At 45.6% G+C, this 26,439-nt stretch overlaps 2 protein-coding genes across 3 annotated transcripts in view; both read left to right on the forward strand.

The window, feature by feature from the left end:
• The window catches only part of SNTB2 (syntrophin beta 2), a 91,468-nt gene extending 87,708 nt beyond the window's left edge, over positions 1 to 3,760 (forward strand). Inside the window, exons 6-7 of the mRNA XM_065898389.1 lie at positions 1,708 to 1,892; positions 3,668 to 3,760. Of these exons, the coding sequence (XP_065754461.1) occupies positions 1,708 to 1,892; positions 3,668 to 3,760 (278 nt within the window). The remainder of the gene's footprint in view (positions 1 to 1,707; positions 1,893 to 3,667) is intronic.
• Positions 3,761 to 15,382: 11,622 nt separating this feature from the next.
• Positions 15,383 to 25,830, forward strand: VPS4A (vacuolar protein sorting 4 homolog A). Of its 2 annotated transcripts, none has more exons than XM_065898627.1 (11): positions 15,383 to 15,549; positions 19,011 to 19,122; positions 19,223 to 19,370; positions 20,629 to 20,690; positions 20,788 to 20,907; positions 21,523 to 21,679; positions 22,256 to 22,404; positions 22,768 to 22,849; positions 23,070 to 23,289; positions 24,345 to 24,485; positions 24,971 to 25,830. In XM_065898627.1, exons 1-11 carry the CDS (start codon positions 15,529 to 15,531, stop codon positions 25,070 to 25,072), a joined length of 1,314 nt encoding a protein of 437 aa, XP_065754699.1. In that variant the 5' UTR covers positions 15,383 to 15,528; the 3' UTR covers positions 25,073 to 25,830. The 2 variants fall into 2 exon arrangements, with proteins under 2 accessions (XP_065754699.1, XP_065754700.1); XM_065898628.1 differs by having other exon boundaries at positions 15,388 to 15,549; positions 20,632 to 20,690.
• Positions 25,831 to 26,439: the final 609 nt, after the last annotated feature.

Genomic DNA, 26,439 nt, shown 5'->3' on the forward strand with positions numbered 1-26,439 from the left:
TTTATGGCCAGTTCATATTCTCATTCAAAATTATCTGGTATTATAAGTTTTCAACAAACTGAGTTCTAAACCTAAACATACTCAGTATGACCTTTACTTCTCCTTTTCAAGGTTGAGGTAATCTTAAACAGTATTCTGTTTTTTTAAAGTAACACACACAGACACTGACATTTGCTGTCCTTTCCTTTCCTTTCCTTCCCTCCTGAGGGGAAACAATCCTAAGCAGAACATTTAAGAAATCTCTTATACAAAAAGCTTGTTGAGGATTAATGGCTTGCCTTTGCTGGCTGCCTTTGATTGGCCAGATCTCACTCCACTAGGGACACACCTGCAGGCAGAAATCCTCCCCTGCCTGCATTGAACCTTCTCCAGCCAGTGCTGTAAGGACTTGGGTGGACCTCATTCTTTGAGCATTTCTTTTCTAGACTAGAACTGACCCGTCTCTTGTCATCAGACCTCAATACCCTACTAAGTTATAGCTTCAGGGATATTAATAGAATAAAATTCTCTTGAAAACTGTACCCTGGTTGCCTTGATTGGGATCTTTTTGTTCTCCTTCCAAACCCCTCAGCCAGTCATTTAGAGATTATTGCATTAGATTACTTCCACAGGTAGTTAATTTTATCCATGTCCCCCCCGACCAGGTTCCTTTTCTGAAGGTAATTAATATTCAAAGTTCACTGTTCAAAACTCTCCTATTCGAGTAGTGCTGGAAAGGGACACTGCCAATATTTATTATTCCTTTTCCTTATTTCTTGAACATGCCAGCTGCCTTGACTAATTGAGTGTTTTTCATGTCCAGCACAAGGATACATTGGTCTGAGTATGAGGACTTGCTTGTTTGGGAGCCATTCTTCCTGTTCACAGTGACCAAGCCTCACTCAACTCTGGTCCTTTAGGTGATTGTAAACTCAGCTCTCAGAGGACTATGTTAATTCCCTTGTCGCAGAGGGCCTTTCACTTGTAGCCTCTGTACTGACAACAAAACCGCTCAAGTGTTAGTGAAACAGGGACTTCACCAGTCTTGACAGAAGACATTTGCCAGTCTTGATGATCGGTTTTTTTGGTCCCATCAATTCAGATATATCTTCTGAATTTTATCTTTGATAGGACTGACAGTGTGACTTCTCAAATACCAGCCAATCCATGTTACTGCCCTGAAAGGTGCTGTTTCTCCTTTGGTTGTTCCTCCTTCTTGCCCACTTGAAACCTTATTCTTACTTCTCACTACCTATCAAGTGTGACCATTTTTTAGGGCCTTTCTCAAGTCCATCTCCAGGAAACCTTTCCTTGACTTTGGCCTTATTCAGTTTGGTGTTCAGTCATGTTCTATACCATCTACCTTAAGCAGTTAGGGATTTCATGTCTATGCCTGTCGTTTGTGAGGTGTTGAGAGCAGGGACCATACCTCTTACTTTTCCGGTACCATATACAGCCTACTGTCAGCACAAGTATTCACTTGGTACTCACTGAATTGAACTGAATCAGATCAGATGTCAAGGAAAGTTATGGAAATTCTTCCTCATCTCAAACAAGATGTTGACTTGAGTGACCAAAACAAGACTCACTTCAGGATGTTCCAAATAGGTTAAGTATCACACATTCTCAAGAAGATTCTTTTCCCTTTTTAGAAGTCAGGAGAAGCCTTTATCACTTTCTAACTGAAGTAGTAACTTTATTAATGATGTTTTTTCTTGTCTTCAATAGGCTGCACATTAAATGGCCAAGAGGTAAGACTCACTGTCCACTATGAAAATGGGTTCACTATCTCCAGGGAAAATGGAGGTTCCAGCAGCATATTGTACCGCTACCCCTTCGAAAGGCTGAAAATGTCTGCTGATGATGGCATCAGAAATTTGTATCTGGATTTTGGTGGTCCTGAGGGAGAACTGGTAAGTGTGTTTCTGAAAAACATGTTTATTCTAATAGGTATTCTCTTTCTTCCTATTGCTTCTTACCTCTTCTATAGAAAATTATGGGCTTACAGACTGATATTCCATTTGGAGCCAGGAAATTCTTCTTCAGTTTTCAAAGATGCATGGGTTTGGTTTTGGGGTTTCACTGTTTTTTTTCCCACATTAGGAACTCATTCCCTTTTTTAAAAGTTTTGTTTGAATTTTAGAAAGAAAAAATAAATAGCCATTTTAAGAAACAGGCTTTTAACAAATATAAGATACAAAATACTAAACCTGGCAAACTTTAATAAATGAATTCTATCCATTGATATTATCAGCAATTTGTTAGGATAAGAGTTAAAAGTAATAAAGTGACAGTTGCTACAGAAATTCTGCTGATCGGAAAAAAAAGATATGGAGATATGTACATACAGCCATCATCTTTTTTTTTTTTTTGCAGTATGCGGGCCTCTCACTGTTGTGGCCTCTCTCGTTGCGGAGCACAGGCTCCGGACGCGCAGGCTCAGTGGCCATGGCTCACGGGCCCAGCCGCTCTGCGGCATGTGGGATCTTCCCGGACCGGGGCACGAACCCATGTCCCCTGCATCGGCAGGCGGACTCTCAACCACTGCACCACCAGGGAAGCCCGCCATCATCTTTTTTGACTTCCTTGTCCTTTAAAGGAAATATCAAAAGGAATTCATGAGTCCCCTTGGAGAACTAGAGAAGTGTGTCAGGTGTACTTTAGAAATCAGAAATCATGATAAAGAAGTCAAAGTCATGCCTTTTCTCTCTTATCAGTATTGAGCCAGTAGTTCAAGTCTTGTCTTATACATGAAATCTTATGTCCATTGACACAGTCACGATAGGTGTAAATTTGAAAAACAGAATCTTGAAATTTTAGAACTGAAACAGATCTTAGGGATAATGAAGTTCAAACTCCAAATGAGAAAACTGTGGCTAGAAATCTTATTTTATTTTATTTTATTTTTATTATTATTATTTTTTTGTGGTACGCGGGCCTCTCACTGTTGCGGCCTCTTCCGTTGCGGAGCACAGGCTCTGGACGCGCGGGCTCAGCGGCCATGGCTCACGGTCCTAGGCGCTCCGCGGCATGTGGGATCTTCCCGGACCGGGGCACGAACCCATGTCCCCTGCATTGGCAGGCGGACTCTCAACCACTGCGCCACCAGGGAAGCCCTAGAAATCTTATTTTAAATGATGAACCTTTAGGAAACTATGGATAGCCATGGACTTCAAAAGCCTGTTCATCTGATGTCAGCTGTCCAAATTAGAGACCTGTGCTTAGAAAGGTATAACTAGCCCTCCCAACTAGCTTCAAGGGTTGTCATTCCCACCACAAACCGATAAGGGGTATCAAAAATCATACACATAGATGGTCACACTTCAGCTGAATTTACTGTGATTCCCCCTGGGAAATATACTTACAGTCAGTGGTTTCCATATAGGATATTCCTCTTTCCTTTACATCTTCCTATGTGGCATGGTGAAATCTAGTATACCACCAATAGTGTCCTAATTGTGGATGTGAAATTTCACACTGGTGTTTAATTTTGACATAGAATAACCTTACTTCAGAGTACACTTCCATTTGCGGCTTTAAGTTCCGAAGAGTTGCCATAAATCTGGCACATCCATTATCCAAGTTCTTTTTAAAAAGTAGAACATCATGTCCAAATTTGTTTATTTTGCATGTTTGTTTATTAAAGCATCTGTATATAGCAGTGATAATTAATGTCCTTTCTCCACAGACCATGGACCTGCACTCCTGTCCGAAGCCGATAGTATTTGTGTTGCACACATTCTTGTCGGCCAAAGTCACTCGCATGGGACTGCTTGTATGAGCAGCAAAAAAATCAGTAAAGAGCCTTGAATGTCACAAGAAGTATTTCCACCTCAAAAAAAAAAAAAAAGCACAAAAAGAAAGCTCTTTGCTCTCTCCTCCAGCACAGTGCCTTGACAAGGACCTACATACAAATCACTGCTGAACTGTAATCATGTTTAAAGAAGAGCTTGCCTTTTTCAAGCTACCTTGCCAGAAATTCTAGGACTCTAGTAAGCTCCAAAATAAGGCTGTTGATTTATTGTCTAGTTTCATAATGTGGTTTCTAAGTAATTAGGTTTATTTCCCTTGATAAGAAGGGTGGCTCATTCTTTTTCTTTTTGGACATAATCAAACATCTAATAGTTTCTTTTTTTTTCTTTTCTTCTTCTTCCAATAGAATTTGTTTCAGGCTTAGCCTTGATCTTTTGCTTAGGACAACTATCTCTAACCAGGTGCTAGTTTGCAGCAGCCCGTGCTTCTTGGTCACTCCGTATAGTTTATACATTTTGTTGGATTTTACTGTCTTCACTTACTCCTTCTACCCTAGGAAGTCCTTGAATTGCATCACCAAAGGGTTCTTCATCTGTCATGGCTCTCCCTGCATCCCACCCTGGCCATCACCTCCCACTGCATCACAAGCTTTGCCACTCATAAGTGCTAACTTTAAGACTTAGAACTTGCAAGATTTGATTTACCTTGCCTTCCACTCCCTTTCTAGTAGTGACCAACTTGAAAAACAAGTTGGAAACCACTGCTTTGAAAGAAAAGTTTTGCTTCTTTTAGGATTTTCTGATTTTATCTTTGGTAGGAGCCAGGGGATAAGATTTATTTTAAAAGAAAATCCTCATTTTAGCCTAAGCCATTTTTTATTGCTTACCAAATGTGCCTTTGGTTAGGGTTAGTGGAGCTTTATTAGTTTGAATGACTGGATATCACTGCCATTCCAGGGAGACCATCTATCTAATATTGAAGAATAATTTTTGAGGTGGGTTTCCTTAGGGCGTTATCTTTTTTAGTTGGCAGATCTCTTTAAGGAAGACAAATCCTGGAGAGCCAGCTTGTTAAAAGAGTACACTTTGTCAGTGAAGCCAGCTCGCTCTTTAGCACAAACATCATGGCACATTGCTTTGAGCTGTGTGAGCCCATGCAGGATCCTGGCCCTGGCCCTCTCCCTCTGTGGCAGCAGAGTGGCATCCGTCAGCAACTGTAATTCAGTGCTGGCTCAGTGATGCATCCTGCAATGGGCAGGGTGATGAGACCATGGAACAGCTACCTGGGCTTTGCTAAGCGTTGTCAGATATCATCATTAGGACAGAGCAGCAGTAAGATTGCTGATTTTGTGGTACTGGAGAACTCAGCTTCTTTTTCCTAACTATGAAGGAGTATATATCTGAAAACATTTAAAATAGTATAATAGCTATGTAAAATGTCAAGGTTAGCACAGTCCCCAGATCTTAAAGAAAAGGTAACACTGACTTTGATGTTCTCTCTGCTCTCTGAAGAAAGTTCTAGGAATAGTTCTCATTTACTAGAGTTATCAGGAATGCCATAAGAGGACGTGAGCACTATGGAGGGTGGAGAAGCGTAGCAGTCCAAAGATGAAAAAGAAAAAAACACCAAAAACCCACAAATGCACTATTTGCAAAGCAAGAGCTATTTGGTTTGAGTGCAGACTGACCTATAGGTGGGACATATAAAAGAGCAGACTCATGAGCAGAGAGAGTTCTAGTTGGACATTGTAACCTCATTGTCTTCCCTCTGCCCCATAAATGAGTTCTTCCCCCAGCTCCAGTCCCCAAAGTCTGATCTACTTAAAACTGGAAATTGAAATCTAGACTAGAATATATCTTTTAAGAGCTTTTTTATGTTTTGAAAATTCATAAATCTAAGTTTGGTTCCATCTGGGATACGTTTGCAAATCAGAGAAGAAAGAATCTTGAAGATCCAGCTATGGTTTCTGGAAGCAGAATTTCAACACACAATACCCTCAGATAAGGGAGCTTAGACACTTTTGGCAGTGAGAGTATTATTAATCTGAGAAGTCGAACAATGCAGTTACAGACTTTTGCAGCAAAGCCATTTGGTGAGATTTTCTGTGTTAGTATGAAAGGCTAAGCCACTGAGAATATTTTCTGGGAGAACTTCTGAGCCACGCTGCTCATTCCTTCTATGAAAAAGATCTGTTAAAAGGTATGATTAAAACGTGGGCAGGAGAGGTAAGCATTGTGTGCATTTCGGCTCATTTTGCTCAAGCTTTAGCTGTCATAGCACCAAGATCCATAGGTTTCTAGTATTTTTTGAGTCTTGATGTGAAATGAAAGTGTATGGAGGGTTTCCTTTGACCACTAGCGCCCCAAGAGCAAGAGCCCTTCAGCTGCTTGTTTAACATACTTCAGCAGCTTTCCAATCATGGGTGACCAGGTTGTTCTTTAATTGTGTTTGTGGGATTTTCAAACCACAAATGAAGTGCTTTTTATGAATGGGACAGCCTTGATAAATAGGTATTTTGTATTAAGACGCCAGAATGTGGCAAATTATTTTCAAGTGATAACTGAAGAGGGGCATTTTTGATATTTCACATCTTTTATAGAACAGCTGACTTTTCACTTCTTTTTCATTTTGAAATAGGAAAATTGTTGAGAATGTGGTGGGCTTCCATGTGTAGAATGGAAAGGAGCTGCATAGTAGTGCCCCCTCATTCCGATGGACACTCCTCGTGCCCTCGGGAACCGGGGCTTAGACGTCTTCTCCACATTCCACACAGACGCCTACGAGCAGCCAATTGGTGTGTGAAAATTCTTCCTCCTCATTCTCTAAAACGTCTCTGCTCCCTCTCCCCCCGGGGAAAAAAAAAAAAAAAAGGAAAGGAAGAAAAGGCTCAATTATACTTTTTCTGGAAAAGGTGAGTCCTTTCCTGAAGTCTTCAAACAAATCTTACCTGGAAATTAGTATCTAATATTTTATATGAAGAAATACTTTAATGTATGTTTATACAGTATTTATTAGGTAGTTGTAACTATAAACTCAGCTACCTAGTAGAGTTTCAGATTAAATATTGGGACATGTACAGGAATCAAAAATACTACTCTAAATGTCATTCACCTATTTTAAAGCCATGTTTTAGCACTTTTTAGGCTAGCTAAAGTCTGATAGTGCTTGTTTTTATCATCTGTACTCTCACAAAGTTTGTTATTGAAAATTATTGCATGCAGGAGGGATCAAATTATTTATTATATTTTTATAAGTGGAAAAATCACTCTAACCAACAAATGATTAAAGTTGTTACTGATTATTTTCTTAATTTATCCTCCTAACAGAATGGTAACAAAGCTTTTTTCAGCCGATTAAATGCACTTAGCTAATAAACCAAAATTTACTCTTTAAAAAAAATTTAAACTGTGTGGAATCTGGACAAGACTATGTTTCTCCTAGAAAAAACACATTTCATTGTAAATGGTTTTGATGGACAAAAGTGTGTCCACTTTTGAGAAAAGGTTATAATGGATTTTTTTAATTTTGAGAGAACCTCCAGGTCTCCTTGTTTAATTTATATCCATATTTTTAATTCAAATTATCTTGTAAGCTGCTATGCAAAATCTATTAAAAGCCCTACTTACTCAAAGAGTTAAACATATTTGAAGCTTTCAGGGAAGACCTGTAGACTTAAGCACTTTCTCTGCTTATTTTGTATCTTAGACACTTATGCTGAATTATGTTCTTATTATTTTCACTGGTTATAAGCTATTGATTGTACATAATATTTAAACCATCCAAATATCCAGCATACATTTCCATGTTGCTGCCATCCACTGTTGACGCCATGAATGAAATGGCAGGTTAGAAAGCCAAAGGTCGTTTTCTTTCAATATCCAATGAAGTAAAATGCTGGATCTCTTTGGTCTCAAAGCATATTGAGATCTGCGTATCTGTGTAAGGAAAAGAGACTTCTTTGGGATTCTGCTTAAACTTTAAGTTGAATTTGATTATAGTCATATTCATTTGTTTTATATATCTCTATCAGGTATATTACGTGCCAGGTGGTATTATATCCTACCTTGAGATTGGAAATCTCTTTCATTTAAATTTGAATTCTTATTGTGGCTTTTTTTTTTTTTCTCCATTAGATCAAAGTAGAGGAATCTGATATCTGCTACCACTCTCTCTGTGTCCCTATTTTAATTTTTTGATAATCTACAATTATTTTGTTATATATACTGTCTTTAAAAACTGACAGCAGCAGTCCCCCAACCCCTGCCCCCCTTTTTAAGCTATATATTTCACTGTGCTGGGCATAGAGACACTCAATAAATGTATGATGACAGACAATTCTAAAATAATTATGCTGTATATCAGGATTACGTGTTTTTGAGCAATATAGCTATTCCTATGGTATAAGGATATTCAGTGAAATTTATTTTACACTAGTAATAGACTACTTAAGTGGTTGATTTGAAACCCTTTCTCTAAAGCACACACATACACACATCTAGCAGATCAGTGATAATTTCAAGTTAAAGTAAGGTACAATTAATAGACAATAGAACACGTCTCTTTTTGACACTAGTTAAACTGCCAACTGGAAGAATGGTTGTTGTGTATTAACTTGAAAAATATTTTAACAAGATTTCTTCTTTTATAAACTTGATAAACGTGAGCTTTATTTCTTGTCACCTCTATTCTTCCTTTCCATTTTAGGTGACTGAACCAAAGCATATTCTGGTTTTAAAAGTGAATCTACATTTGATATAATGCATAAATATGCCGTTTGTAAATGATTGCTTGCTCTCCAATGAACATTTGATTGTAGTCAACAAATATCTACCAAATGAACTGTAATCCTTGAATTGCCACAAAATAGATTGGTTGAAACTAAAAGGATAAAACAGAGAAATGATACTTCATTTTATTGTAAGATTAGGTATTGTGGTAGATTTCTAACTTCTGAGTCCTGTAAGTACTTTACTCAGTTTTGTAATAATCTTACCTCCCTGCCATTGACACAAATGCAAAAGTTTTTGAGTCCCTCTTTATCCTAGTCACATGTACACCTTTGGAACCTGATTATCACCTCTTCCAAAGTGATAGAAGTCTCTTATGAATAGACAAAAGGTTCTTTGGGACCCTAGAGAAATTTTTGAAACTGCAAACCTAATTTATGATATATTAATTCATGGATTCTTCATCTAATAAGCATTTATTAATGTACAGTTCTTCACAGGCACTCTGAAAGGTCCAAAAGAAAGTTCCTGCCCTCAAGTAGCACATAATCCATTACTTCTCAATCACACCATGCCATCTATTTATCAGTCAGAGGTTAAGTAATTAACCACCTCATATTTTTACCAAAACATATCTGCAGTTCTGCTTATCTGGCAAATTGGAAAATATTTAAAAGGATGCTCAGTCTTTGATCCATGCTAGCATGAAAGAACTCCAAGCACATTTTAGTAGGTTGGTCTTTTCATCATGCATCATTTTTTAATTCAAAATCAGGCTTTAGTTTGTGAAGGAGACTAGTGTAGAATATCCTTAGTAAGATAAATTACAACAATGACAAAAAGTTAGCTCTATTGCCCAAAGTGGATCAATGAGAAAGTTTTTTTAAAGAAAAGTTTCTTTTAACTGTAAACAGAAAAGATAAATGTATATTTCATCTACCCACTTTATAGATTGTGCTGACCCAGTCATTTTCACATTTGCAGCCTTTAAACATCTCATTTGCTGAAAGTCCTTACATGTGGTAGATGGACTGTTGCTCCATTTGAGAGATCAAAATAATGAAGATATTTAAAACTTAGCAAAATTCCACTTATTCTAGAACACTCAGACATTCAAACTCAGTAGAAAGGGCACCTAAAAAAAAATAAGAGCAGTTGTGTGAATTTTTCCATGTTTTCCTTCAGTAACAGTCCCTTTCCATCTAGCTTGCCTTCCATCTATCACTAGAGGCAGCCTTTCAGGCAACATCCTTTGTCATGCCCAGAAAGGCCCTGAGAGGTCAGTGATTGGAATGGCTTAGGGAACACAGTCATGGGCTCCGTCCCCTTGGTTTTCAGCGTCCTGGAGTTGTGCACACAAATTAGGTCATGCCTTCAATGTCTTGGTCTTTACTTTAAACCTACCCTTTGACAATCAGGTGCTAATGATTGTATACTATTGGAACCAGCACATAAGTATTGTCATGTTAAGTGTCTGTTCCTCCTAGGTTGGAAGAAGTGCTTTCCTTCTATCTCAGTCCTGTTCAGGTGGGTGTCAGTTACATTTTTTCACCTCTGTTTTGTGAATTAACAGAATTTGGAGGAGGAGAAATGATCTAAACCAAGTTTTGGGTTTGGCATGATCATCAGTCTTGATGATACTCTTCACACCTTAAAGCAAACCTGCCCTATCATAAGAACCAATTTCTGATTGTTTTTCTCTAGTTAAGACTCCAGTGTTATGTTTACAGTCTGTTGGATGGATTCAGCGTGATAAGACCTGGGTGCCCAAAGAATCTATTTCCCTTGTGGTACCAGACCCAAGGTCCTTTAGAAAATAATGTGGCAAACCACTACCTATAAAGGCCTGTTTTGGCTAATCTGTGCAAACTTTTATTATACCCTCTTGTATGTATTCTGTCCTACGCAACTCTCATTTTTTTAAGTATTAAGACTTAGAAAGCTAGGATGACACTTCTACAAAGAATTAGAAGTATGTGATATTTTGGTGTTTTCCTTCCTTTTGTATTTAAACAAGACTTCTTTTTAAGTGTTGTTTAAAATTTAGGTCTCAAGTCTTCTGGCATCACCAGACTACCAAATCAAAACCCATGGCATAAAACAGGGCAGTATTTGTGTTCGTAATAATAAAAAAGCTTTATGTGTACTGTGTAAGTATAATGCATAGACAACACTTTCCCTTGAGTTGCACATCAACATAGAGCATTGTACATTACAATGAAATTTGCAACTTAAGGGTATTATATATATAAATACATATATACCTTTGTAACCTTTATACTGTAAATAAAAGAACTGCTTTTAGACTTGTATTTTTTTTTCATTTTTTAATGTTAAAATAGTTTCAAACTTAAACAGGAAAGGTTTAAGGACAGTACAAAGAACTCCTACATCCGTGTCACCCAAATTTCCCAGTTGTTAACATTTTACCACATTTGTTCCATTACTCTCTCTTGTCTTTTTCTGCCATGATGCTCATCACCCTTAAATTCTCTAGTGTGTACTTTACAAACACAAGGACATTCTCCTGTATTGCCACCCTACAGCCCTCCCAATCAGGAAGTCAACTTTGATATAACACTGCCACCCATCCACAGACCCCATTTAAGTGCTCCAATCGTCCCAACAATGTCTCCTTTTCCCTTATGGCACAGGATCCTATCCAGTATCACATGTGTTTGGTTGTCACATCTTAGCCTCTTCTGGTGCCATTTTTAAACAGATTTAGGACAACTCCAAACTCTTAAGAACTTAGTTTCGGTTCTAGTTCTACCACTGACCATCTGTGTGATGGGACCTTAATCACTGGATCAATCTGAGCTTTATCAAACTTTGAGTCACACAGAGGAGGGGCAAGTGAGAGATGGTTTCTCAAGAATCATGTTTGGAGATCACTGCTCCATTTATTTCAGTATCAGTCACTTTGTGTGATAGCAGAATTTTGCCCTGGCCCTGCCTCTCTAAAATGTTACTCATCTGAACCTTGTTTTTTATAAATTTATTTATTTTATTTATTTATTTTTGGCTGTGTTGGGTCTTCGTTGCTGCACGCAGGCTTTCTCTAGTTGCAGCGAGCGGGGGCTACTCTTCGTTGCGGTGCATGGGCTTCTCATTGCGGTGGCTTCTCTTGTTGCATTCTCTTGTCCATTCTCTTGTTGGAGCATGGACTCTAGGCACGTGGGCTTCCGTAGTCGTGGCTCGCGGGCTCTAGAGCGCAGGCTCAGTAGTTGTGGTGCACGGGCTTAGTTACTCCGCGGCATGTGGGATCTTCCTGGACCAAGGCTCAAACCCGTGTCTCCTGCATTGGCAGGCGGATTCTTAACCACTGCGCCACCAGGGAAGCCCTGAACCTTGTTTTTATTCCTCCTCCTCCACACTGTTCATGCCCCCAACCAAGAAGCTCCTTAACAAATTATTCAGAACCTACTGCTTGGCATGAGCCCTAGAATGCTGGAGTTTGTATAGTCTGATTTTATGAGGTTGTATTGGCTAAGGAGAGTTGATTCACTGGTCCAAGCTTGGGTTTACAACAAGTGCCACATCCTCAGCATCAACAGAACCCAATATAGAAAAGTGCTGTGCAAGAAAGAACAAATGGGCAGCCACTGTGGAGAACACTGTGGAGGTTCCTTAAAAAACTGATAAATTTACCATGAGATCCAGCAATTCCACTCCTGGGCACATATGCAGAAAAGATGAAAACTCTAATTCAAAAAGATGCATGAACCCCAGTGTTCATAGCAGCACTATTTACAATAGCCAAGACATGGAAGCAACCTAAATGTCCATCGACAGAGGAATGGATAAAGATGTGGTACATACATACAACAGAATATTACTCAGCCATAAGAAAGAATGACATAATGCCATTTGCAGTAAAATGGATGGACCTAGAGATTATCATACTAAGCGAAGTACGTTAGAAAGAGAGACAGATATATGATACCACTTATATGTGGAATCTAAAAAAATGATACTAATGAACGTATTTACAAAAGAGAAATAGAGTTAGACATAGAAAACAAACTTATGGTTACCAAAGGGGAAGGGGGGGCAATAAATTAGGAGTTTTGGATTAATAGATACACACTACTATATATAAAATAGATAAACAACAAAGACCTACTGCATAGCACAGGGAACTATATTCAATATCTTGTAATAACCTATAATGGAAAAGAATCTGAAAAATATATATATATATATCTGAATCACTTTGCTGTACACCTGAAACTATCACAGCATTGTAAATCAACTACTTAAAAATAAAAATAAAAAGAGCAAATGGATTGGGCATTTGCAAGTCAATGACTTTCTACCTAAAATGTGGGAGCTGAGAATCTGATTTCTGCTCTAGTGAAAAAGAACATGAAGTTACTGATCTGATTCAGAATCAAGCCTAAACGTGCTCCATGTGCCAGCCCACAAATAACTTAGATTTAGTGCCTTTATTCCCCCTTTCCTTCCTCCATTCACACCTCCACCCCAGCAATGGCAACACCACTGCAGAATTGAGGTGTCCTCAGAGCCTGTTTTCAAGCTAGCATCCTAGAAGAAAGTCAACGACCAGTGATCCAGTGGGACGGGGAGGAGTTCTGGTTTCCCATCGGAAGGACAGAAGTTCCTCTAGGAGGCGCGGCTTCCTTCCGGAAGCTCTGCCTTGTAAAGCAGTGTCTGGACAGCAGGCTCACGCAAGACAAGCTAAGCAAGAGGTCAGAGCAGAGTAGGCAGAACAAAGGGAAGATGAACACAGCCAGTGGAACTCAACCCCACCAGCCCTTGCTATGGGCTGAACTGTATCCCACCAAAATTCATACATTGAGCCCTACCCTCAGTGCCTCAGAATGTATTTGGAAATAGAGCCTTTAAAGAGGTGATCCAGTTAAAATGATCCCATTAAGATGGACCCTAATCCAATCTGACTGGTATCCTTATAAGAAGAGGAAATGTGAAAAAGAGATACCATGGCTCATGTGAACAAAGACTCTTGAGGACACAGCAAAAGCGTGGCCATGTGCAAGCCTAGAAAAGAGGCCTCAGAAGAAACCAACCAACCCTGCTAGCACCTTGATCTTGAACTTCTAGCCTACAGAACTGTGAGAAAATATATTTCTATTGTTTAAGCCACCCTGTGGTATCTTGTTATGGCAGCCTTAGCAGGCTAATACAAACTTCTCTAATTGTAGGGACTTTTCATTTTAATTCTGTCTTCCATCTGGAACAGCTTATCAAATAAGTGGAGTTAATATGTTCTCAGTTTCTGTTTCACGCTTATCCACCCGTTAGGTCCCTCTCTTTTGTTTGCTTATTAATTCTTTAGTTAATTATTAGTTCTTCCAGCAGATATTGAGTATCTGTCTTGTGCCAGGCCCCTGGAAAAGCCCCAGCCCTGTGCTCTCAATGATGCAAAAGCATAGTGACTGTAACATAACATCATTGGTGCCAGACATCAAATGAAAGCCTCTCCACTCAGCCATCAGTGTCTAAAAGAGCAGTGTTTCAGGGTAGAAGCTGAGAAGCCATGATTTGGAGGGTGTCTGCCTTCTCATCTCACCCAGACTCCTCAAAGGCCTTGTCCTGCCACTCCTGCCATTATCCTGACTCCAGTGTCCACAGGGATGCTCAGCACTGGGCCTTTTGGTTCCTTGAACTCCCCGTGTGTGATGATGGCCCCTTTCACTCCATGTCACCCATCCTCCAGCTCCCATGGTAGCCCCTCAACTGTGTTATACCTGAAACAGAGCCATTTCCAAAATTAAAAACTGAAGCATCCCTCTCCAGTGTGTTCCCACTGTGACTATCCTTCAATCTTTGGAGTCCTCAATTAGTCCACTGACACTTTTACTTTCTCCCTATTCACTTCCCACCTTACCTGGCTCTGATTCCATTGTAGTACCACACTCACCAAACCTGTGAATTCCCTTGATGGTCTATCTTCAAGGCAGCCTCATGGATGAACCCGCACTCGAGCGGCCGAGTACCGGGGAGAAAAATCCAAAGCAAATTGTCATCTCTATACATTTATGGAAGTTGCCACCCTTTACCAGGTTTGCCCTTAACACAGTTCATTTGAAATGATTTCAAACCATCCTTACTCTCCTCACACCCCAGGCCTTCTACCTTCTCTCCCTCTCTCTCAGCAGATTCTCTTTCCTTCTAATTCCCCAAGAAAACAGAGTCCATCCAAAGGTACTCTCCTAACTTCTTGTTACCTTCTGGCCAGCCTAGGTAGGCAGCTATCTTCTCTGCTTCCACTGTAATGTCTGCAGCCAATCCACCCACCTAGGCTTTGGTCCTATTTCAGTTGGCTAGCTTTCTTTACTAGATCCTTCCTATTGGTTTTTTAAACATGCTGAACTCAATGAATGTGAACAACCAATCTGTTCTGCCTAAGTTCACCTGGGTAGAGCCCCCAGCTTTGGAGGCCTAAGAAAATCACTTTCCTAAGGAGAAAACTAGTATAAAGCAAAACAGAATTGGCTTCAGACAGCGCCACCGGCCTCATAATAACCCGTTACCAGGGACTGAGCCCCAGTGTGGGGTACACTGTTTACATTAGCTAGCTCATTCATTTTCTCCGAAAGGCAGACAAGGTAGATACTAATTATTATTATACCCTATTAAACATCAGGAACCCAAAGCTCTGGGAAGTCAGGCTTATTGTGCGAGTAAAAACTGCCCTATAGGTGCTGTTTTATTCAAAGTGGGATCCAGGACTTGAGGATTCCATTCCGCTCTGCTTCTGGCCCCGCCCCCTCGGGCCCCCAGTCCCGCCCCACCCCCGACACGCCCCTTACCCCGTCCGGGCCCTAGTCCCACAGCCACGGCGGGGAGCGGCGCCTGCAGTGCCGGTCGTGACCGCCGGGGGGCAGCCGCGCGGCTCGGGCCCGACCGCTCTGGGCCGCGCTACTCGCTCGCCCTCGGACTCAGCTCCCCTGCGAGCGGCCACCGTGCCCGCGCCCAGCGCCGACCCGCCGCGGTCCCCGCGCCGAACCAGCTCCTCGGCTCTCGGGGCCGGACCGAGGCTGCAAGCAGCGCCGCGGGGTGTGGGGCGGACCCAGGAGATGAAATGACAACGTCAACCCTCCAGGTACCTCGGCGCGGCGCGGCCCGGCCCGGCTTGAGGAGGCCGAAGGAGGCGCGGCGGGGCCTGCGAGCGGGCAGGCGGGCGGCCTCCTCGGAGCCCCGGCCTCGCGCCCCCGCCCCGTCGCCCTGTCGTCGCCTCCGCCCGTTTCTCTTTTCTCGCGCTCGGAGCCGAGGGTCGCCTCTCGTACAGAACGCCCGGCTCCCTCGGCCGTGCAGAGCCCTGAGGCCGCTACATGTAGCCGGCGCCCCGGGACTGCCCTGGGGATCAGCCTCACCCGGGCCTCACAAGCGACACTCGGGAAGCTTGGGCCCGCGGTCGGGCCGCTGGCTTCCCCTCCTCCTCCTCCTGCTTCCCTTCGAACAAACCCCCGCTCCTTCCACGGTCTCCGATTTCCTCTTCTCGGCCAAAGACCCTTCATTCATTCCCTAGATCGCGTCGGGTGGTGCTGGGGTGGCGCCACCTGGATGCATGACTGACCCATCCTCCAGGTGCTGCTGGCATTTGCTGGGCCGGAAAACAGAAACTGTTTTGCCTCAGACCTGAGCTTGAATCTCGGCTCTGCCACTCACTAGCATGTGACCTTGGGCGCTCGTTAGCTGATCTTGGAATCTCGGGTTTTCCGTCAGTAAAGTGGGGTAATACCCTGTATAGGGTTGTTGTGATAGTGGTTCTAGATTGAGTAGGTCAGGTAAAGCATTCTTAACACATTGTTGGTTACATACTAAGTGCTCATTAAGTGATGACAGACACAGTGCTTGGGGGAGTTAGGCAAGAGGTCATGGAAGAAGAGGCATTTGGCTGGGTGGTCAAAGGATGGGGGGGCATGCAGGTACCTGGAGGTGGAGGAGGAATGGTTACTCCAGGTGGACAAAAAGAGAGGAACAGGAGTGGAATACAGTGGGGTACTAAGCCAGGAATTTGCTGGAGTCCAAAGCCAAGCCCCACCATCCACCAGCAGAAGCTGTTATCACACGGGTCGACAGACATGGCCTGCAGATCTCACCTGCCCAGTTTTTATTGGGCTTGTGAGATAAGAATGTTTTTTCCTTTTTTTAGAAGAACAGCTTTATTAAGATATAACTCACATGCCATACAATTCACCTATTTAAAGTGTGCATTTCAGTCCTTTTAGTATATTTATAGTTGTGCAACCATCACCACAATCACTTTTAGAACACTTTCATCACCCTCCTGATCCCTCTGTTTCCCCTAACCCTAGGCAAACACTAATCTACTCTCTGTCCCTATGCATTTCCGTATTCCGGGCATTTCATATAAATGGAATTATATAATATGTGGTCCAGTGTGACTGGCTTCATTCACTTAACATCGTGTCCTAGGTTTTTACGTTTTTTTTGTTTTTTTTTTTTTTTGCGGTACGCGGGCCTCTCACTGTTGTGGCCTCTCCCGCTGCGGAGCACAGGTTCCGGACGCGCAGGCTCAGCGGCCATGGCTCACGGGCCCAGCCGCTCCGCGGCATGTGGGATCCTCCCGGACCGGGGCACGAACCCGCATACCCTGCATCGGCAGGCGGACTCCCAACCACTGCGCCACCAGGGAAACCTGGTTTTTACGTTTTTAAGTGTCTGAAAAAAGGGATATTTCATGATATGTGAAAATCATGAAATTCAAATTTCAGTATCTATAAATAAAGTTTTATTGGAACACATCTCTGCTCATTTGTTTACATATTGTCTGTGGCTGCTTTGGGGCTACAAAGGCAGAGTTGAGTAGTTGCAACAGAGATTGTATGGCAGGAAAGTCTAAAATATTTACATTCTGGTCCTTTACAGAAAGTTTGCCACCTCCTCTGTTAGCACATCTTTGTTACCCTTTTCTTCCATCCTCATCCTTTGGCACACCTGTTACCAGAGATTCAGCAGGGCTGGTAGTTTTATTTGTCACCTTTCCATGCTGTTATGCAAAACTGTTCGTCTCCAAGTTGCAACTCAGTCCTCTTGTATGTGAAAAACTCTTTATGGTTGCCAGAACAACTGAATATACTCTGAGGTGCAATAATTAGAGTATCTAGAAGGAGGGAGGGGATGGGCCTGCCTTGCCATGTGAGAGGCAGAGCATACCTCGAGTATCGTTCTGAACCCCCCTTTCAAAAGGACAGACCCAAGCAAAGTGTATAGAGTGGAAAAGTCCAAGGAACTGGGGGTGTGTGTTCTGGAAACTAGAAGCCACTGGTGATGGGGGCACCCCTTTCATGTCTATCTGGAGGAAGGGCCTCGTGGAGGAGAGTAGACACGTGAAGCTTGTGGTTAAACTAATTATGCAGGAAGGTTCAGGGTGCCTAGCCATTATCTATTTGTAAGTATTGTAGGGAGCTGAAGCTTGAAAACAGTAGCCAACACTCACCTTTCCTCATCTCTTCAACCTGGTGAGTTTGTTTTACATCAGCCTGGCCTAATCTATCCCAGTCTGTTTGTTCTGTAGCACTCCCTGTGTCTTTCTGAGACTTCTTATTTTCAGATGAGAAAGGGCTGCACAGATGCCCTGGCCCTGCCAAGAGCTGGTCAGGAGGCTTATTGTTCACTGTGGACGGAACTATGTGTATACAGTGGGTTCTGCCTGCCTGGTGTCTAGTGCTGTATCAGCCTGCAGAGAATAATTCTGGTAGTGCTTCCCAGGTTGGTAAAGCTGTGGTTTCTAAAACTGGATATGTAGTCGTGGGGCAGCTGCCTGAAAGATCCAGCATGCTTTAAGTTCAGGGCAGAGTACAGGGCTACAGGGTTTAAAGGTTTACAGAGGCTCTCACAGAGTTCTTAGGAGGTTCCAGAGGATCGCTCCCCTCCACTGGCAGCTCATATATGCCTCTGGAGTAAGCACACACTTTTCTTCCTGGATCTACTGGTGTATCGAATCACACGTCTAAGCATCCCTTCCCCAGGTCTCAACTTTAGGGAAACTGTCTTCTCTTTTCAGCCTAGAGAAGTGAGTTGGGCCAGTAGAAAGAAGCAGAGATCCCTTTAAGTCCATCTCATAAAACTCTTGGGTCGATGGAGGACTTTCCTAGCTGGCTGGCTCCTCTCTGGCCCATGAGGTCAAGGGCGGTTTCTGGCCTCCATGCTGAACCACACAGCAATCAGTTGGTTCTGAGGTTTGCCCTGTTGCAGGCTCTCAGTCCAGGTCTATTTCTCTTTCCCCCAAAGCTGTGAAATAGAAAGTGAACTCTCCCTTTGAGCCCTAACCTGAGATACATGATCAGGCTTCTGCTTGACTGAGAAGGAGGTTGCTTTTAACTGTATGAGTGTATTGTGAAAAGGAACGGCTGTCTTTTAAAGCTTCCTTTCAGGGCCTTTCTAGTTGATGTTGGACAAGTAGGCCAACATAAATGTCTGTGACTGACAGAGTCCCGGGCCTGGCAATATCTCTTAACAGTGTATTCCTGCTGCCTGGAACCCAGGGGCTTTCTGGATCTCTTGGGAAGCACTGGGTTATATGTTTTGCCTTTCCAGAAAGCCATTGATCTGGTGACAAAAGCCACAGAAGAGGATAAAGCCAAGAACTACGAGGAGGCCCTCCGGCTCTACCAGCATGCCGTGGAGTATTTCCTGCACGCTATCAAATGTGAGTCCCATGTGGGGTCCTCCCCAGCCGCAGAGCCCCTGCGAGAGGAGGGCGGGCACACGGGGGCTCGCAGGGGCCCCTACGTGGTTCCTCTTTGCAGATGAGGCACACAGCGACAAAGCCAAGGAGAGCATTCGAGCCAAGTGCATGCAGTACCTAGACCGGGCAGAGAAGCTGAAGGATTATTTACGAAATAAAGAGAAGCATGGCAAGAAGCCAGTCAAAGAGAACCAGAGCGAGAGCAAGGGGTGAGTATGGAGGAGCGGAGGACCTGGTGGGGACCAGAGCCCCCACGAACAGGTGTCTGTTTCCTGTGTCGCCGTCGTCTTGGTGCTGATGCTGCTGTGGACTTTCCCGGCACCTTCCTTTTGGGAAATTCTATTCATAATAGTGATAATGCCTGCAGCTGCCTTCGTCAGGCACTTTACAGGAGACTTCCACTTATCAATACATCATCTCATTGGATCTGTATGGAAAAGCTGTGGGCAAGGTGGGGAGCCAGACTCTGAGGATCTAGCCCAGCTCTGCCACTTCCTAGCCGTGTGACCTTGGACAAGTGCCATGACCCTCCTGGGCCTGCACGTTCCTCATCTGTAGGAGGAGGAAGGTAGTGGGACTTCCCTCCTAGTGTTGCTCTAAGGAGCAAATGAGACGATGCGGGTAAGGCTTGGAGCGCAGTAAGGATCGAATAAATGTCAGCTGCTGTTTTTCTCATCTTCATCTGACAGATATGGCAGCAGACTCAGAGAGGTTCAGGGATGGCCACAGAGCTGGTACTTGATGGAGTCTGGACCCACACCCGGGGCCTCTGTTTCTGACTTTAAAGCCGTGTTCCCTCTACAGCCTGTCACCTCCCATCTGTGTTTTGAGCACAAAGGCCAGTGGTGTCCTGGAGGTGAGGGGAGGGTGCCCAGTTGGGGAGTAGGAGAGAGGAAGGTGGTGTGTCAGCTGCCTCCCCAGAGTGGGAGGCCCTGCTCCTGGATGGAGAGGACACGCCTGTGCTTAGACTGCCCAGAGTGCGAGACACACTGAGGTAGGGGCAGGAGGGCAAGCACCTTCAGGAGGGCTGGAAGAGTTTTAAGGATGGCAAGTTACTTATGTCCGAATAGGGATTGGCCCTGGAGGCACAGCCACTTGCTGTCCTGTTTTGAGTCCCTATGAAAGGCCAGTAACAGCTCCAAGTGCTTGCCTGGCTGCTCTTGAAGTCCAGCCAAAGCACAGGTCCCTCACCAGCCTTCTAGAGAGGACACATGCCACGATTCTTATGCCCTTGATGAAGAAGCGAGGGTGGGTTATGAGAGTGGATCCTGGAGGATCCAGAGGGGAGTGCTGATGATGTGTGGCCCCGACGTCCCTGAGGTGCCTGTCTGTGGGTCTCTCACCACTGTTGAGCAGGGAAAGCATCTTTTTAGCACCAGGCTGGCAGCCAGAGCCTGGCCTTGCTCTGAGAGCCCCCTTGCCAACTGCCTCTTGCTCCAGCCTGTCATCTTCTGTCTCCTTTCCCAGCAGCGATAGTGACAGTGAAGGGGATAATCCAGAGAAAAAGAAATTGCAAGAACAGCTGATGGGTAAGAGGCTTGAGGCCTGTGGTGATGGGAGGGGGACGTGGCAAGGAGCCCCTGGTGAGTTGGGCTCCAGGTCGAAGGCTCTGCCCTCATCTTGCAGGTGCTGTCGTGATGGAGAAGCCCAACATTCGGTGGAATGACGTGGCCGGGCTGGAGGGGGCCAAGGAGGCCCTCAAAGAAGCTGTCATTTTGCCAATTAAATTCCCACACTTGTTCACAGGTAAGAGTTGAGCCACTTTAGGCCCAGATGCAAAAATATCAGGCTTCTGGGAATTCCCTGGCGGTCCATTGGTTAGGACTCTGCGCTGTCACTGCTGTGGTCTCGGGTCAGTCGCTGGTCGGGGAACTAACATCCCACAAGCCGCGTGGCGTGGCCAAAAAAAAAAAAAAAGAAAAATCAGGCTTCTGAGGCCACCAGCTGAGGGCCCCCAGTATGAAGGTGTCCAGGTGGCAGATGGTGACTTGGCTCCCTTTTGCCCTTAGCAGGCAAGGGCCCAGGGCCTGCTCATCACAGTCATCTACTCCTTAGCTTCTCTTCAGTGTCAGAAACACTTTTGTGGCTAGAACTTTGACTTGACCATCTCAGTGGTAGGCAGGGTCAGGAACCAGTGCCAGCCAGTGTCACTTTGCCAGGTCCTGGGAGTCATGAGCCAGGGCTAGGATCAAGCCCTCGGCAGGTGATTTAGTTCCCTTTGCTCCTTTGCTCCTAGAGCAAAGTTGTCATGTAGAACTTTTCATTTCTGACTGTGTTTACCATGACTGAGGCCCCTCTGCTTTTTTCTGTTCCCTTTCCCCAGTCAGGAAGAAGCTTACTTCAGTTCATTCTTTCTCATAGGCAAGCGTACCCCTTGGCGGGGAATACTGCTCTTCGGACCCCCTGGCACAGGGAAATCCTACTTGGCCAAAGCAGTGGCAACGGAGGCCAACAACTCTACCTTCTTCTCTGTGTCCTCCTCAGACTTGATGTCTAAGTGGTTGGGGGAGAGTGAGAAGTAAGTCAGCCGCCAGGCTCCACTCTCCTGGCAGCCCTGGCAGCTGCTCGTGGTCCAGCTTCCCTGCCCTTGGAATCACCTCCCAGAGGAGCCGCTGTGGATGGCCGGGAAGAGTAGCTGGGAGAGGGGTATCTTGCTAGCTCGTCAGGTGGGACACAGTCCTCACAGAGCCAACGGAGACTGGAAGGGAACTTGGGAGCCATAAGTCCTCATGAAGGGAAGGGAAAGGCGCTCACAGTAACTGGGTTTCAGCTGAGTGTTCTCTGTTGGGGACTTTATACAGTTAACTTATTCCCCACACCGGCTCCCATTTTGCAGATGATCAAACTGAGGCGGAGAGGAAGGGAAGTGACTTGTCCTCAGACCAGAGCTAATGAACGGGGCTGCCAGGATTTGAAGTTGTTGCCAAGGCTTGCTCTTCCTCTCAGTGCAGTGCTGCCAGAGGATCTGTTACCACTATTTTTTCTGTTGTCTCAGCCTCTCCGAGGGAAGGGCAAGAGGAGAGGTGGTGCCTGGGACCCCGGCTGGGCATGTGTGCAGGTGTCTGGATCCCAACCCTGTGTCTCACCCTTACAGGCTAGTCAAGAACCTGTTTGAGCTGGCCAGGCAGCACAAGCCCTCCATCATCTTCATTGACGAGGTGGATTCGCTCTGCGGATCCCGCAACGAAAATGAGAGTGAGGCCGCCCGAAGGATCAAAACGGAGTTCCTGGTCCAGATGCAGGGTGTGTGCCAGTCCCGGGTCCCCTCCCTGGTTCTCGTCCCCCCCTAAAGCCAGCCTAGGGCGTCATTATTTAGCTGTGGCTGGATCTGACTGTCCTTTCAGTGGAGGGGATATCAGAGAAGCAATTCTTAGCTCCTTCTCATTGAGGAGAGGTTACTGCAGCCTTGGCTGGCCACCTCTCCGCCCCTTCCAAGGCAGGCAGGGCTGTAGGGCTCTTCACCCAACTAAAGCCAGCTGGGTTCCTGATGGTGGTGTCACAGGGACAGCTCCAGTTCAGGACGCAAAGTCCCTGAGGTCCTTCCCACAGGTTCTGACTGATCCTTGCAGGTGTTGAGTTGGCGTCTGTGTTTCCCTTTCTCCACAGGGGTGGGGAATAACAATGATGGGACTCTGGTACTTGGTGCCACAAACATCCCGTGGGTTTTGGATTCAGCCATTAGAAGGAGGTGAGTGTTCCCCAGTAGGAGCCAGGGGCCGAGATCTGTCTCCAGCCGTGGTCAACCTGCTGCTGGCAGCAGGGGGTGCAGCCTGACCCCGTTTCTCTGGCGGCTTCTCCGTGTCTGCAGAGCCCTTAGTGAAGCCGGCTTCTGGAGGGCCCCCCGAGCCTCTCCATTGAGACCATCCCACCATCCGCTCTCAAGTCGTGCCATGTGCTTGTCTCTCTAGGTTTGAAAAGCGAATTTATATCCCATTGCCGGAGGAGGCTGCCCGTGCCCAGATGTTCCGGTTGCATCTGGGGAGCACTCCTCACAACCTCACAGACGCCAACATCCACGAGCTGGCCCGGAAGACAGAAGGCTACTCGGGCGCAGACATCAGCATCATCGTGCGGGATTCCCTCATGCAGCCCGTGAGGAAAGTACAGTCAGCGACACACTTCAAAAAGGTGAGTGGGCCAGCAAGGAATTGCTTAGAAAGTGTCAACAGGAAAGGGGATATTGGCTTTCTGGCTGCTTGGGTGACACATTTTGGGTCTCCTGGGGAGCCAAGGGTAAGTGCATGGTGAACTCTCTGACTCCAGGGGCTGGGGTTACACCTGCTTCCACCTCCCCTGCAGTTCTGGCTGGAGGGCGACCATCTCAGATTGTGTGATGCTAGAGGACAGGGCACCGTGACTGTCACCTCTGCCACCCCTGCAGTCAGCACTGTGCTGATGCGCGTGGTAGACCCTGCTGCATGTCTGAAAGCAGTGGGTGCAAAATCACACACCATGAAGAGGAACTCCATTCACGCAGCAGATGTTTGTCAGGTGTTGCCGAGGGTCCTACTGTGTGCTTGGCACTGTTCTAGGTGTTGGGGAGACACTTGTGACCACAGCAGACAAAAATCCCTGCCCTACAGGGCCTCGTTTCTAGTGGGGGAGACAGACAACAAACAAAATAAAGACTCATTTCTTAGAGGGTAATGAGGGGAAGATGGAGCCGGGGAGGGAGGTCTGGTGTTTCTGAGGTTTGGAGGGGGTGTGGGTAGGTTTCACTTTTAAAGGATATGCCACACTGGGTGACACTGAGTCAAGAGTTGAATGACGGGAGGGATTGAGCCTTGGGGATATTTGGGGAGATGTTGCCAATGGAGCACGCAGCCTTCGGTTGGAAAAACATTTTGATGTCACTGCACTTGTGGTGAGATTTGATGGAGTTGATGAGGAAGAGGAAGCTTTCTAGGCATTTGGGCCACAGATTGAGATTCCAGAGAATAATAGCTGGAATAGCATGCTGATCACGAACCTCTGAAATCAGACTTGGAGCCACACTGACTGCTCAGCCCAAGGGTTTGAAGGAGCCCATCAGTCAGATCAGACTGATGATCTAGAAACCCAGGCATTTGTTCATACCATGCTATTACCTTCTGCTCAGGACTCAGAAACCTGAGTCGTCCCGCCCCTTCCCCAAATGCCATGGGGCAGCCCCTCCAGCCAGTCAAACTCCTGTTTGGTTTCAGGTCTGTGGCCCTTCCCGTACCAACCCTAGCATTATGATCGACGACCTTCTGACCCCATGCTCACCAGGGGACCCAGGGGCCATGGAAATGACTTGGATGGATGTCCCTGGTGACAAACTCTTAGAGCCTGTGGTTTGCATGGTAAGTGGCCAGCTGGGAGAGAGGACTACACAGAGCTTGTTTTGTACACAGAAGGAACCAGTAAATGTCTGTCAGCATGGTTTGATTTGGTGCAGTTGCATAGGCAGCCTTTCATCTGACTGTTCTTGGCCTCTCCTTATCCTGGTCTTGCCTGTTCTGTGAGGCAAGTGTTTGCCATTGGGCCTGGTGTGGTGGGCGTGCAGTTGGAAAAGAGCTTCTCATATGAGTTAAGAAATAATGGGAACTTAGATTCTCTCAACCGGAAGTAGGCCATCTGGAAATGACATGAGCTGCCTCAGGAGGGGAGCGTCCCTACCCCAGGAGGCCTTCAGGCAGAAATCAGGCAACGGGAGTTCTGCATTAGGGGCTGGGGCGTGACCTCGGCGGCAGGGCTTTTCCCACCCTGGACTGCATGGGGTTGAGACTAAGGCAGGCTGAGGCCCTGGAGCCCAGCCTCCCTCACCCACAAGCACTTGTCTTTGCAGTCGGACATGCTCCGGTCTTTGGCCACCACTCGGCCCACCGTGAATGCAGATGACCTCCTGAAAGTGAAGAAATTCTCAGAGGACTTTGGACAGGAGAGTTAAAACCTTCTTCACATGCGTGATGGTGAAGGTGGGAGTTGATTGGGGTCAATCCATGGTACTCCCCATGGCAGTGGCCAGACAGGGCTCCAGGGCTTGTCCTAAAGTCACTACAGCATCCCCTCTGCTGTCTGGCCATCAGCTGGGGGAGCAGGAAGGAAGGGCCTCCCCGGCCACGGAGACGCAGAAGCACATTCGGCACCCAGTGGAATTCTGGCTCTTCCTGCTTCCTCCTCCTCCTCTTCTGGATGCTCACCACCTCCTTGTCCTGCCCCTCCATGGTTTTTTTTTTAAACCATTTTTTGTTCCCCTAAATTAATGCTGCTTGGATTTTCGTCTTGTTTATAAATAAAGTTAAGATCTGCCTGAAGCGTCAAGGAGCGGAAGCAGCCCGTGCTTCGGGCTTGGTGCAGCAGACCTTCGGAATGGCTGGCCAGAGCCCCGCTGCCCATCCCTTCCAGACCCAAGTTTTGCTCCATATGAACAGAATGGCTGATGCCCTGGGTCCCCAGCCCCGGCTCTGTCTGTAAAGGCCAAGAGTAAAGCCAAGCTATTCTCTCCCTCCGGGCCCTGTGTCCTCCCTGCAGGAGAAGAGGATGGTTTTTGTGAGCACAAAGCTGTATAGATGAGAACGAGTGAAGGCAGTCAGTCGGGTTTCCCTGCTGCCTTTTCTTCCCTCTGAATGTGAGAACACTGAACCCGGCCACTGCCCCCGGGTCCCTGTCCTGGAAAGGGGCTAATAAATCCTTTTCCTTTCTTGAGCCACCTGAGTGATCTCATCTTTGACTCTTGTCTGGGGCTCTTTGAAGGCCACACTTGCTTCTACTAGAAAGATCCTCTGGGGTCTGCTCCCTTTTCAGTGGAGTAGCAAGTAAACAGGAACGTCACCAGCTGCTGCAGTTTCCGGGCCTGTTCTCCAGTCAGGTTCACGAGGCCTTTCTTCCCCCAAGGCCTCAGAAGTGCGGTGGGGGTGTTTAAGGGACTTGGGCGATTCTTGTTGTTCAGCCTACAGATCAGGGGCTGCAAACTGGGAAGCCTGTGGGCCAGACGTGGCCTGCAGTTGTGCTTTGGTTTGGTCTGCTGCCAATATTTAAAGTCAAGTTGACATAAAAATTTAGATCTCTGGCTTCTGAAACAGTAGTTTAGGGAATGCTGGACCTGAATCCCCATGAGGCAGCCTATCAGCTGCAGCTGAGCAGGGCCTTTCTTGTTCATAGGAGGACTGTGGTCTCCAGCTCACGCGTCCCCACCTGGACTGCCTCACTCCTTTGCATTTCCTGTCCAGCCCCTGTGGCCATTTGAATCTGTGACTCCTGATAGTGAGAGAGCCAAGGCTCCAGAGCTAGCAGCCCTGGAAGTGCTGTCTGAGG

Source organism: Phocoena phocoena, chromosome 20 (genome assembly GCF_963924675.1).
Source record: "Phocoena phocoena chromosome 20, mPhoPho1.1, whole genome shotgun sequence".
Lineage (NCBI taxonomy): Eukaryota > Metazoa > Chordata > Mammalia > Artiodactyla > Phocoenidae > Phocoena > Phocoena phocoena.